The 14,192-nt window shown below is 49.6% G+C and overlaps 1 protein-coding gene across 1 annotated transcript; it reads right to left on the bottom strand.

Annotated features, from left to right (window-relative positions):
* Nucleotides 1-216: 216 nt before the first annotated feature.
* ddx54 (DEAD (Asp-Glu-Ala-Asp) box polypeptide 54) lies at nt 217-13,709 on the bottom strand. The gene is made up of 20 exons (XM_035389676.1): nt 13,587-13,709; nt 12,804-12,930; nt 12,645-12,715; nt 12,220-12,408; nt 11,533-11,582; nt 11,104-11,145; nt 10,668-10,763; nt 10,344-10,465; nt 9,331-9,392; nt 8,752-8,883; nt 8,132-8,342; nt 7,140-7,271; nt 6,598-6,819; nt 6,422-6,495; nt 5,895-6,098; nt 5,311-5,486; nt 2,855-2,968; nt 2,435-2,542; nt 1,695-1,786; nt 217-1,343 (listed from the first exon to the last, which is right to left on the bottom strand). The coding sequence occupies exons 1-20, from the start codon at nt 13,707-13,709 to the stop codon at nt 1,090-1,092; spliced, it is 2,601 nt and encodes an 866-aa protein (XP_035245567.1). The 3' UTR covers nt 217-1,089.
* Between the last annotated feature and the right edge of the window lie 483 nt (nt 13,710-14,192).

The following is a 14,192-nucleotide window of genomic DNA, read 5'->3' on the forward strand; positions in this document are numbered from 1 at the left end:
ATGCTGGGACAGATCTATCATTCTTAGCATCTGGTCTCACTCACCCCAGGGTTACACTTTTAAATGCTTGATTCCATAACCACCATTCTAAGAAGCAAGCTAGTCCACTTTTGGGACACCTACACAAAGTTGCAGTGATTGTTTGGCAGGCTGCACAGAGAGAAAAATTGCTTAAAACTCAACCGTTTCTGACCCACAATGACACGACTCCTCAGCCTGGATGCACTGGGATTTATTTGCACACGAGCACTAGCAGCTGCACAAGGCTCATTAAAAAAAAGAGGTTAACTGAGGGTCCTTTCACAGATCTAGTTTTTCAATGTCGTACAAAGGACTGGCGAATTCTGGTTTCTCACACATACACATGCCCACACACACACACACACCCCCCACCTCTTGACGTGAGACACATTTGCAGAGGTGACACTGAGACAGGCAGTTAGCCTCGATGCATTATTACACACACACACACACACACACACACACACACACACAGCACAGGTAAGGCAATGGGCTGGTGCACACCTGATCATGAGCATGTTCTGCTCCTGGGTCGACCGGGGACCAATGAGGACACCCCAGCGAAACCCACAGTCTCTGAAACCCCCCCCCCAGTGCACTGCAGGTAATGCACCCCCCACTGGATAACCTGCCTCCTGAAACAGGCTCCGCCCCATCCCCCATCATCCTTTGGGGTTCTTCTCCGTCATTAATTACAGTGCACTCACAAGAACAGCTGACTGCCACGGCTTTAATGGTGGAAAACGCTAAACACTAATTATGGTTTTGTTTCATAAAAATGCTTCAGAGAATCAAATAAGGTTTGGAGAATTCTTAAGAACGATGTGCACTGTAATAAAAAGTCATTGGTTCAAGCCTGGCTTTGAGTACTCAAGTTTAGGGGTGGGAGGGGGAGACAGTAAGAAACGCTGGTCTCCCAAAAAAAAAGGCAAACCCCGCCCCCCCTCAAAACCCCACCCATCTCAACAACCAACCATGTAGTCCAGTCCCTTCCTTCTCTCGGGTCACCCGGCAGTGAGTGGCGGCTGGCCGCCCGTAGCCCCGCCCCCCCGGCCCAGGCCCCGCCCCTCACAGCCTCTTCCTCAGCTTGCCCTTCTTCGTGGCGCCGCGGCCGAAGCCCGACTTCTTGACCTCTCCGAGCCGTTGCCGGGAGCGACCGCGCAGCTTCTTCAGGGCGCCGCTCTGCAGGAACTGCTGCTTCTGCTGCCGCTTCCTGTTCTTCAGGATCTGCTCCCGGCTGCGCAGCTCCGACCGCGCCCGCGCCCCGCCCTTCTGCTCCGCCTGCTGCTGCTGCTGCTGGGGGCCCCGCCGTCCTCTGCGGCCTGGGGGGGGGGGGGGCACACGGGATGACCCGTCACAAAACGCAGGGCGCGGCATCGCAACACAGTCATCATAAAAATACATGCCCGTGTCACACTAATATGCACACACACACTGACATGCTAACATACGCTTGCACGTGGATACACATATGGCTACACTGACACAGACACTGACACTAACACAGACTCTGACAGACACTAACAAACACACTAACACAGACACTGACACACATGCTACCACAGACACCAACACAAACACTGACACACGCACACTAACATAGACACTGACACAAACACTGACGGGGATACAGACACACAGACATGCACGCGGGCAGTCTGAGGGTACGTTACCTCCACCGGGCCTCCTCCCCTTTCCTCCTGTCTCTCCCTCAGAGTCAGAGCCTCCGTCGTCCATCTTGTACTTCTTCTTCCACTCCTCATAGCTGCAGGGTTTCCAGTCAAGGAACCCAACCGTCCTGATATCAACAATGAACTGTACCGATATGCACAATCAGCTGTCCCGATATCAACAATCAACCCTCTCGATATCAACAATCGATTGTTCTGATATCAACATGTCGCCAGAACCTGGCATTGACACGTGAATACTTCACCCAAAGGGAGAAATTACACTACTGGCTGGACTTAACAATTATTGCCTACAAACATCACCTCTGTCGTTAAAAGCAGGAGTAAATTTGCATCTAGCAGAGGTATTCAATAGCTGAGCTGAATTACCTCCAAACATATTCATGTTTGGTCTCCTTAAAAAGAGGCTAAAACCATGAATCTTTTGATAATATCATGGTGTTTAGCCCAGCTTTCAGCAACATAAGGTAACTTCAACAAGTAAATTTGTTGACTTTTATATAAGCCGGTCCCTGGCATAAATGAGCCCGACTCCTCACTTCCAAAGAACACTCAGGACAGAACCGCCACCGTAAAGGAAACGCGGCTGATCACATGGTTCCTGTCACATGGTTCAGATTAAGGCCGTGAACGTGTCGCTCTTCTCAGTCACAGCCTTGGTATGTGTAAACGCTAGCAGAGTCCGGTACGACTGCCAGCACACCGCGTAAGAAAGAGGATACAAGCTCTTCTTCTTCTTCGAGCTGACCACCTGCCCGCTCTCCGTCCTCACTTTCTTCTTCTTGTCCTCTTTTCCGGTCTCCCGCACAAACCGCTTCTTCTTCCGGTCCCTGGGGGGGGGGGGGGGCGGGGCGGGGGGCATCAAGGAGGAGAGAAATTTACCGAATAGCCTTTCGCACCAACAGTATCAAACGGCATCATTAAAAACAATCACCACATGATCTGTAATGAGAGAAAGAGACTGAGAAGGGGAAAAAAAGTGAAGAGAACGAGAGAGTGAGAGATGAGACGCAGGATAAGAGAAACAGAAAGAGAGAGAGAAAGGAACAGTGGAAAAAAGAGAAGGAGAAGAGAAAGACAGAAGGAGAGACGGAGACAGCGAGCCCCGGTGCATGCTGGGGAATCGGGCGCGGCTCTCTCACCACTTCATCATGCTCTTGTGCTGGTTGAGCTGCTCGCCCTCGTCCCCCATCAGGTCCAGCACAGCGGAGGAGGCCTGGAGCTCAAACGCGCTCCCCTCCCCTCCCAAACTGAGCCTGCACACCACCGCACAGAGATTTAAACATCCACACACACCACAGCACAGATTTAAACATCCACACACACCACCGCACAGAGATACAGCCTTAAACATCCACACACACCACAGCACAGAGATTTAAACATCCACACACACCACAGCACAGAGATTTAAACATCCACACACACCACAGCACAGAGATTTAAACATCCACACACACCACAGCACAGAGATTTAAACATCCACACACACCACCGCACAGATTTAAACATCCACACACACCACAGCACAGAGATTTAAACATCCACACACACCACAGCACAGAGATACAGCCTTAAACATCCACACACACCACCGCACAGAGATTTAAACATCCACACACACCACCGCACAGATTTAAACATCCACACACACCACCGCACAGAGATTTAAACATCCACACACACCACCGCACAGAGATTTAAACATCCACACACACCACAGCACAGAGATTTAAACATCCACACACACCACAGCACAGAGATTTAAACATCCACACACACCACAGCACAGAGATTTAAACATCCACACACACCACCGCACAGAGATTTAAACATCCACACACACCACAGCACAGAGATTTAAACATCCACACACACCACCGCACAGATTTAAACATCCACACACACCACCGCACAGAGATTTAAACATCCACACACACCACAGCACAGAGATTTAAACATCCACACACACCACCGCACAGAGATTTAAACATCCACACACACCACCGCAGAGATTTAAACATCCACACACACCACAGCACAGAGATTTAAACATCCACACACACCACCGCACAGAGACACAGCCTTAAACATCCACACACACCACCGCACAGAGATTTAAACATCCACACACACCACAGCACAGAGATTTAAACATCCACACACACCACCGCACAGAGATTTAAACATCCACACACACCACCGCACAGAGATTTAAACATCCACACACACCACAGCACAGAGATTTAAACATCCACACACACCACCGCACAGAGATTTAAACATCCACACACACCACCGCACAGGGATTTAAACATCCACACACACCACCGCACAGAGATTTAAACATCCACACACACCACAGCACAGAGATTTAAACATCCACACACACCACAGCACAGAGATTTAAACATCCACACACACCACCGCACAGAGATTTAAACATCCACACACACCACCGCACAGAGATTTAAACATCCACACACACCACAGCACAGAGATTTAAACATCCACACACACCACAGCAGAGATTTAAACATCCACACACACCACCGCACAGAGATTTAAACATCCACACACACCACAGCACAGATATAAACATCCACACACACCACCGCACAGAGATTTAAACATCCACACACACCACCGCACAGAGATTTAAACATCCACACACCACCGCACAGAGATTTAAACATCCACACACACCACAGCACAGAGATACAGCCTTAAACATCCACACACACCACAGCACAGAGATTTAAACATCCACACACACCACAGCACAGAGATTTAAACATCCACACACACCACAGCACAGAGACACAGCCTTACACATCCACACACACCACAGCACAGAGACACAGACTTACACATCCACACACACCACAGCACAGAGACACAGACTTACACATCCACACACACCACAGCACAGAGACACAGACTTACACATCCACACACACCACAGCACAGAGACACAGACTTACACATCCACACACACCACAGCACAGAGACACACATTTAAACATCCACACACACCACAGCACAGAGATTTACACATCCACACACACCACAGCACAGAGACACAGCCTTACACATCCACACACACCACAGCACAGAGATTTAAACATCCACACACACCACAGCACAGAGATTTAAACATCCACACACACCACAGCACGGAGACACAGACCTAAACATCCACACACACCACAGCACAGAGATACACACTTAAACATTCACACACACCCTCTACAGACATACACATTCTACAGACACATACTCTACATCCACTAGGGGTGTGCAGAGACGTCATTATCTGTATCTGTATCTGTTCAGCCAACAAAATTATCTGTCTGTGTATCTGTATTCGGATAGAATTTAATCAGCTGAAAGTGATATATTTTTCCGCGGCCGTTTGGGCATATTATTTTACCGTTGTCAAGCAAAACTCTGGTTGGTAGTTCTATTTGCACTGTTGTTAAGCAAAAACCTCTGGTCGTTAATTCGATGAAAACAATGACTCATTCTATCAAGAAAAAACAGTTCCTTCTCGTTTCCACACACACTCAGGACCCAGATGTCATAGCGGTGGTCGTACCCTCTCTCTGAGTTGAAGTCTTTGGGTCTGTAGGGGATGTAGAACTCTTCATCACAAACAGGTCCCCTGGTCTTCGTCTTCTTCGTCTTCGGCCCGGCGGCGTCCCCCTCCACCTCTTCCTCCACCTCCTCCAAGTTTTTCCTCCTCTTCCCCCCCACCACTCTGGAAAACACCCCCTGTGGGTAATTGCAACACAAGACACAGTGAGACCATTAAGGGAGGGATCCAACTGCGCATGGAATACAAAAGAAAGCCCGTTTCTACGACCATCACAGACAGTTTTCAAAGCCTGCAATACTAAACTACTGACCTAATAATGATCTTTTGTAAAGTGCTCACATTTCCCTCAGTTTTGCTCAGAAAAACTCCTCTCTGGGGCTGACTAAGAGGGAAGCTTCATCAGGTTTGTGACTCTGTGCCTAACAAACAAGCCAGCCTGGCCATTGGGCCATTATTCACAGATTTCCACCAATCAAAGAGTGTTGGAACACAGCAGGTCTTTTGATTGGTTCGTCTGATTCCGTGACTGACAGGTCTCCCATCTCCTCCAGGAGAAGGTGTTTAGGGGTGGGTAGGGAGGGTACCTGGATGTCCTCCTCCTCGCTCTCGCTGTGTCCCGGGTCGGCGGGGGCGGGTCTGGGCGGGGCGGGGCACTTCATCAGACCCTTGGCGGCCCGGTCCTCGCGCGCCCGCTGGAACTTGTCCACCAATCGCGTGTCCCGGCTCCTCTTGGCCCTCATGACCTCGCTGGCCGCCGTCTTGCTGCTGGAGTTGATCTCGAATATCGTCTGAGGGGCGGAGAGGATACGCCAGAGGGTCACCAGGCAACAAACTTCATCAATGCTCTGGGTACTAGACCCGTGCTCTTAAAGGTACAGTAATTATCACCAACCGTTCAACGTTACTTTAAATTTTACTGAAACTGTTACCCGGGGTCTACTGCAGGTAAGCGTGTTCTCATGACACAGACAGACAGGAGAATTGTCTGTTGCCTGAGAATACTGAGGCACTGGACAGCCTACATTCACACGCTCAACAGCAGCCGGTCTTACACAACCACAGAAAAATTGGAAGGCATATTTCTGTGCAGCGCTGGCTGGTCTCAACTTACGGCTTTAGACTTGTAGGTCTTGATGCTGTCTACCATCTTCAGCCGGTCAAGTTCCATGCTCTCCAACCCCGAGCCTAAAGAGAAAGAGAGAGAGAGAGAGAGAGAGAGCATGATGACTCTGTTGTGATGTCATCGCTGCGTTTACGTGATGACGGTGTGACGGGACGCCGACCGACCGAGCAGCGGGTGCACGGCCATTCCGGAGAGTTCCGTGTTCTTGACCCGCTTGAATGACTCGGGGGAGGGGCTGGGCCGGGACTTGAGGTACTGCTTGTAGGCGTTCTCTGCGATGCGACGCAGGTTCTGCAGGTCCAGGGAGTTCTGGTGGGCCGTGATGAGCTGGGCCTCCTCGTCGTCCAGCACGCTCTGGGGGACCCGCCCAAACACCCCGTCGGCATCTGCATGGGGGGGGGGGCAGGTTTTACAAGAGGGAACGCAATTATACACACGCAGAGAACCAAACGACATGTTAAAAATGAGTAGAGAAACTAATAAAGCTTCATATTTCAAAATAATACTATGAAATGGCAATACTGTGTTTAATTTTATTCCATAAAGCTCCATGTGAATTTGACTTCACACAGTGCAAGACAGAAACTAAGAAATACTTCATTAAAAACCATTAGTACTCTGCAAAATGAATTTTGAAAGAACTGAATAACTAGGTGTGACTGTCTGGTTGGTGATGTGCCAGACAGTTTGGGCTCGGAGTGGGTACCTTGGGGGTGTTCGGGCAGGGCGAGCTGTAAGGGACGTCCCAGGAAGAGATGGAGGTCGTAGACGAACGGGACCTCGTCGGTGCACACCAGGCTGTAGGCTGTGCCGCTCCTCCCCGCACGGGCCACTCGACCTGTGGGACACAGAGCGCCCCCGTTAGCTCCTCAAAGCGACCCCGATATCCCCCACTCACAGCAGACAGCCCCCGCCCAAAATCCATTACCAGCACCCAGATCCACCCCCCCTCTCCAGAACCATTCACTGCAGACAGCTTCCTCTCTCTGTCACTAAAACATCTCACCGCAAACAAATCAATTATATCCAGGGATCTCTCTCGCTCTAAACCAATTACATTCAGAGATCTCTCTCTAAACCAATTATATTCAGAGATCTCTCTCTCTAAACCAATTACATTCAGAGATCTCTCTCTAAACCAATTATATTCGGAGATCTCCCTCTCAGGAACCATTACACTCAGAGATCTCCCTCTCAGGAACCATTACACTCAGAGATCTCCCTCTCAGGAACCATTACACTCAGAGATCTCCAGCTTCAGAACCATTACACTCAGAGATCTCCTGCTTCAGAACCATTACACTCAGAGATCTCTCTCTAAACCAATTATATTCAGAGATCTCTCTCTCTCTAAACCAATTACATTCAGAGATCTCTCTCTAAACCAATTATATTCGGAGATCTCCCTCACAGGAACCATTACACTCAGAGATCTCCCTCTCAGGAATCATTACACTCAGAGATCTCCAGCTTCAGAACCATTACACTCAAAGATCTCTCTCTAAACCAATTATATTCAGAGATCTCTCTCTTCAGAACCATTACACTCAGAGATCTCCAGCTTCAGAACCATTACACTCAGAGATCTCTCCCTCAAGAACCATTACACTCAGAGATCTCTCTCTCTAAACCAATTATATTCAGAGATATCTCTCTTCAGATTACACTGAGACGGACCCCCTTGCTCTCCACACTAACCGACTCTGTGCAGGAAGAGCTTGGCCTTGGAGGGGAAGTTGTAGTTGATGACATTGTCCAGCAGGGGGATGTCGATACCGCGCGCCGCTACGTCCGTCACCAGCAGCACCATGGCCTTGCGGTGGACGAAGCGGCCGATGTTGATCTTGCGGGCCGTCTGGTCCAGAGCGCTGTAGATGTAGGCGCAGTCCACGCCCTCTGACATCAGCAGCTGTGGGCGGGGCAGAACAGTGAGGGGGCAGGACTCAACAGTGAGGGCGGGACACCACAGTGAGGGGGCAGGACTCAACAGTGAGGGGGGGGGGGCACCACGGTGCGGGGGCGGGACACAACAGTGTGGGCGGGACACCACAGTGAGGGGGCGGGGCACAACAGGGTACAGGTAGGATATAACATTGTGGGGGTGGGCCACCAGTGCGGGCAGGACACCACAGTCTGGGGGCGGGGCAATACAATGTAGGGGCGGAATACAACAGTGTGGGGGCGTGACACCAGTAGCTGATTGGCTAATTGACTAACTGACTGACTGATTGACTGACTCACTGATTGATCTGACTCATACGCAGTGACCGTAGTGACATGGTCAGGAGTATCTGACGTGTGATTGGTGCAGGACTCACCTCCTTCAGATACTCCACGTGGTGCTTGGTAGCGACGAACACCACGGTCTGCTCCTGGGGCTTGACCACGTTCCGCAGGAGGTGCAGGAGGAGGGCCGGCTTCTCGTCCATGCGCAGGTGGAAGAAGGCCAGCTGCGATTGGACAGGAGGCAGGTGAGCAAATCACACAGATGAGCAGCGACTAACGGCTGCTCACAGGACAGATCCCCACTCAGTAAGACAGGAAGTGTTTGAGCGTGTCACACACAGTAACTAAAAGTCTACAGGAAGCATGAGCGTGTGTCATACACACAACGAAAGCCAAAAATAAACATAACCCATATTCACTGAATTGAGGTCACCTTTATGTGAATGAGCCCCACACTAATAGGTACTTAAATCCAGGAGACAATTTGGATAGGTGGCTTAAAAAAGTACACTCGGTCCAATTAATTGGAGCATGCACTACAAATATTTAAAAACCCATTAGCCTGATATTTTCATAGTCATAGGCATGTAGACGTTGGTCTCTCTGCAGTTCAGTTACAGTATAATAAGCCTGATCAGAAGCAGAGCTCAGGGTCAGTCTGTAGTTCCCACCTGTAACTGATCGCTCAGCTTGGTGTCCACATCCAGCCGCAAGAGCACAGGTTCCGTCAGTCCTGCAACACAGACTCACATTACAGCACCTCCCCATCAGGAGCACAGACTCACATTACAGCACCTCCCCATCAGGAGCACAGACTCACATTAGCACCTCCCCATCAGAAGCACAGACTCACATTAGCACCTCCCCATCAGGAGCACAGACTCACATTAGCACCTCCCCATCAGGAGCACAGACTCACATTAGCACCTCCCCATCAGGAGCACAGACTCACATTAGCACCTCCCCATCAGGAGCACAGACTCACATTAGCACCTCCCCGTCAGGAGCACAGACTCACATTAGCACCTCCCCATCAGGAGCACAGACTCACATTAGCACCTCCCCATCAGGAGCACAGACTCACATTACAGCACCTCCCCATCAGGAGCACAGACTCACATTAGCACCTCCCCATCAGGAGCACAGACTCACATTAGCACCTCCCCATCAGGAGCACAGACTCACATTAGCACCTCCCCATCAGGAGCACAGACTCACATTACAGCACCTCCCCCCATCAGGAGCACAGACTCACATTACAGCACCTCCCCTCCATCAGGAGCACAGACTCACATTAGCACCTCCCTCCTCAGGAGTACAGACTCACATTAGCACCTCCCCATCAGGAGCACAGACTCACATTACAGCACCTCCCTCCTCAGGAGTACAGACTCACAGCTCAAACCTCCCCTCGTGACGAACATCGTCTTCATTGATAAACCTGAATAAAGCTTTCTTCTCAGCATGCATACTTCTGTTCAGCCCACTGCCTGTCTTACACCCATTAAACCATCCAACCCAAACCACATAAGCACAGCCTTCATTATAGCTATTTTAGAATGAGCAGGACCTGCGTTATCCATATTTTGCCACCTATTTAGCATAGAATAGTGGCATTAAGCCAAAACTACACAAACTTGGTACACGCGTCCAAATCATGAAGCATGGCGGCCTGTGGACTCACCGGCCCGGGCGAACTCCACCAGCAGCTTGGGCAGCGTGGCGGAGAAGAGCAGGGTCTGCCGGGAGTCCGGGAGGCGGCGGATGATCTCCTGGAGCTGCTCCGCGAAGCCCATCTCAAACAGCCTGGAAAAGTCCGGAAAACCCGGGACAGAGTGCTCCGTCAGTCCCCAATCCGACCTCACACAAGATCCACAAACACAGGCTACTATCAAGCTCAAAACCCCTCCGCCTCAGCACTGAACCCGGACAACCCCTCTGCAGCTTAACGCGTGTTAAAAGTGCCGCCTGAACACGACTGCAGGTGTTCCACAGCGAGAAGCCTCACCTGTCAGCCTCGTCAAAAACCACGTACTCCACGCCGTGCAGCTTCAGGTTCATCTGCATGACGACGTGCATCAGACGGCCGGGGGTGCCAATGATGCTGTGGGGGGGTGGGGGGGGGGGAGAGAGAGAGCGAGGGGGGGGGGGGGGGGGAGAGAGAAAGAGAGGGAGGAGAGAAAGAGAGGGAGGACAGGGAGGGAGGAGAGAAAGAGAGAGAGCGAGAGGGGGGGAGAGAAAGAGAGGGAGGGGGAGAGAGAGGGAGAGAGAGCGAGAGGGGGGGAGAGAAAGAGAGGAAGAGGGAGGGGGAGAGAGAGAGAGAGAAAGAAACGTTAAGTGTGAACATACATGAACATACATGTACATGTAACCGCACATGTTAAAGGTGTCCATTGTATGTTTTAAAAAAATTTTTTAAAAGGGGGGAGTTCCACAGTACTTACATATCTGGGTTTTCATGCAGAGCAGCGAATTGATCGTCCATGCTGGGGGGACAAAGGCAGAGCCATGTCAGATTACAATACTATAGGTGCTCGTTACACTCACCCATACCCATAATGCACTGCTGCAGTACACCTACTCCAGCTACACAAAGCGGCTTTAGACGGCCAAGTTTCCTCAGGTTTTGGCTGCATAAGTTCCTTCCAAAGACACACCAGGTATACACAGGCTACTAGTTTGTTGTGAGTGAGAAATACGCCTCTCCAAATGTACTGGTTCCGCTACAGTCCTGTGTGACCACTGTGTGCACCATAGACACTGTCTGGTGGCCCTAGTGCATCAGAGGAGTATACATTCTTAAAATATCAGTGCTGTTTGAATGGGAACCAGCGACAGAGATGACTCCTAATGAGAGGGGAAAATAGCATTACCTGTCTCCTCCCAGGATCAGTGCTGTCTTAAGGCCGGTGAACTTGCCAAGCTGCAATATCACAGAAAACAAAACTCACTACCCCGTTAACACATGCAGTGTTTCATGGCAGAAGGGGAACTCAACACAAGACACTGATAATACAAGTATTTTTACAATATATTTCCATCCAATTGGAATAAATCATGACGCCAGAAAGCTGAGTTTTTAGTTTTAGCCCAGTGACAGCAAAATGGGCACAAGGAAGGTAGTGGGGTGGCATTGTAGTATAATGGGTAAGGAACTGACTTTGTCAGTTCTTTGATTAAATTACATTACAGGCATTTAGCAGACGCTCTGATCCAGAGCGACTTACACAACAAGCAATGCAGGCTAAGTACCTTGCTCAGGGGGTACAACGGCAGTGTCTTATCTGGGAATCGAACCTGTGACCTTTAGGTTGCAAGGGTTAGGACACTACTGTTATACCCTTCAGCAAGGTGCTTAACCTGCTTAATCTTTATTGCTTCCGTTCATATCCAGCTGTATGAATGGATGTAAAAAATAAGTTGTTGGCTGTACGCCTGTAACGTAAGGTGGCGTGCACAAGCACACTGTGATTTCATTGGCCGATGAAAAGGGGGAGTGCCCCCAGCGGCACACGGCGGTAAGCAGCCGGAGCCATGGCGGGAGCACGGGAGGTCCTCGCCTCTTTGGTGAACTTCATGGTCTGCAGCGCCAGCTCACGCGTGGGCGTCAGGATCAGGGCGCGGGCGCCCGTCTGCGCCTGCGGGGCCTTCAGGCGCTCGAACATCGGGATCAGGAACGCCGCTGTCTTCCCGCTGCCCGTCCGCGCCATGGCGACCACGTCCTTCCCGTCCATGATCAGGGGAACGGTCTGGGAGCGGGGATTTAAGTGTTATTACTTTTTTAAAGTTGTATTAGTTAGCTTAGTATTATAGTATTGTTGTACAACTTCACTGACAGATTGCTCCCAACTAAATTTCATTGTACCAGTGCAATGACAATAAAAGTAATCTTATCTTATCATATCTTGAATGCGTTTTTTCCACTCCATCATCTTTTCCCTCATATTTAAAGATCAAGGTTATTTCGGAAAGGCCACTAACTCACCTTTCTCTGAATAGGAGTAGGGACTTTGTAGCCCTTCTTCATGACCCCTTTGAACACTGGATAGCTGAGCCCTGAAAGGAGAAATGACGTTGCTTTTGAATTTCTAGAGAGGCACAGAAATTCCTGCGATTTCTATTTCAAAGCCACCCTGGATCTTACCCATTGACTGGAAACCTCCAGACTTTTTCTTCTTCTTGTTCTGCGCCCTGACCAGTTCCCTGGTGTCCGGCTCCACGTCGGAGAGGCACTCCGATGCGGCGGGGAAGCGGAGGGTCTTCCTCTCAGGCTGAGAAAATAACCAGAAATTAATGGAGATCAAGAACAACGTGACGAACATAACTGACTACGTAAACTCGGACGGACAGTGTCGGCCCTGGACATTGAGAGACACCTTAAGCATGATTTCATTTTGGACCCACATCCCCCCAACCCAACATTCTAATAAATATATTGCTATATTTTAGAATAATTAGGGGCTCCCCTGGGCGATCGCGGGGGCCTAAAGAGCAGTTAATGTCGCTTATTCTGTGGGGCCGGGTCTGTCCCAACAACAACTGTCATCATGTTGAATAAGCCAGGGATCTGATCTGTGGCAAAATAAGTCGAAAGCTTGCTGCCAGTAGCTAGCAAAATAGCTAGCTATCCCATAGCTCCATGCAATCTCGCTATTGTAAGGATCTATCTATACCGCCAGGTAGCCCCAAAAGATTAAGCTAGCCATCGCGATGGCTCAGTAGGACTATCTAGAGACTATGTACAACCCAACATGTACACATATAGGTTAGTAAGCCTAGTTAACTAACCATGTTGTTTAGCCTTCCACGATTCAACTCGCAACTAAACTAGCGATAACTAAAACAACAAAAGATTTTAAACGGTCAGCAAGCCTGCCGTTTTATACAAATGCACATAAATAAAAAAGAAAAATTAATAACTTCTCACCGTGTCATCTTGCATCTGGGCAGCCAGTTCAAATTCGCCACCGTCCGAATCCAAATCGGGTTCTTTTAATTTACTCCCCATATGTCGTTTTTTCTTCGTGAATTTTTTCTTCCTTTGTGCCATTGTAGACGAAGCTTTTCGCGTATCTTAGAACGTATATAAAAGAGAAATTTTCGTGACCGCCTGGTATTGTATTAAAAATCCCAGTTTTCAAATATATTTACAAACAATTCTGCATTTAATTTTGGGGATACCACCACAAGGCAGACATTTTGTTAACACGTGTGTTCTGCAGTCCCTCAGTGTCGCACAACACTGACGTCAGCCGGCCCAGCCGAGGAACTTCCACTGAACTCCCAAGTCCCCTCCGTGCGCTCTCAACCAAATCAAGTCCCGAGCGAGCATGCTTTTTCGGATCCGCTCACCGCAATGATTTGGTCCTTCGTTCTAAAGACGCTGAATTAGCAAAGAGGACCAAGCCCTTCGTAAATCTTTTGCGTATTTAGCAATATAGTGTTCGCGTGTCAGCCCTAGCCTGTATCATACATTTTGTTGGAGACTTGCAGACAACTGTAAATTTTCAGTAGGGTGATATCTTGGAATATT

This window comes from Anguilla anguilla, chromosome 14 (genome assembly GCF_013347855.1).
Source record: "Anguilla anguilla isolate fAngAng1 chromosome 14, fAngAng1.pri, whole genome shotgun sequence".
NCBI classification, from domain to species: Eukaryota; Metazoa; Chordata; class Actinopteri; order Anguilliformes; family Anguillidae; genus Anguilla; species Anguilla anguilla.

Excerpts from the sequence above, each read along its gene's own strand:
- ddx54 (XM_035389676.1), bottom strand. The coding sequence starts at position 13,709 with ATGGCACAAAGGAAGAAAAAATTCACGAAGAAAAAACGACATATGGGG. Across the intron at positions 5,487-5,894 it reads GCGAGGAGGAGGACATCCAG|GGGGTGTTTTCCAGAGTGGT; the intron begins GTACCCTCCCTA and ends AATTACCCACAG. Across the intron at positions 2,969-5,310 it reads GACTTCAACTCAGAGAGAGG|GCTCAGTTTGGGAGGGGAGG; the intron begins GTACGACCACCG and ends GGTGGTGTGCAG.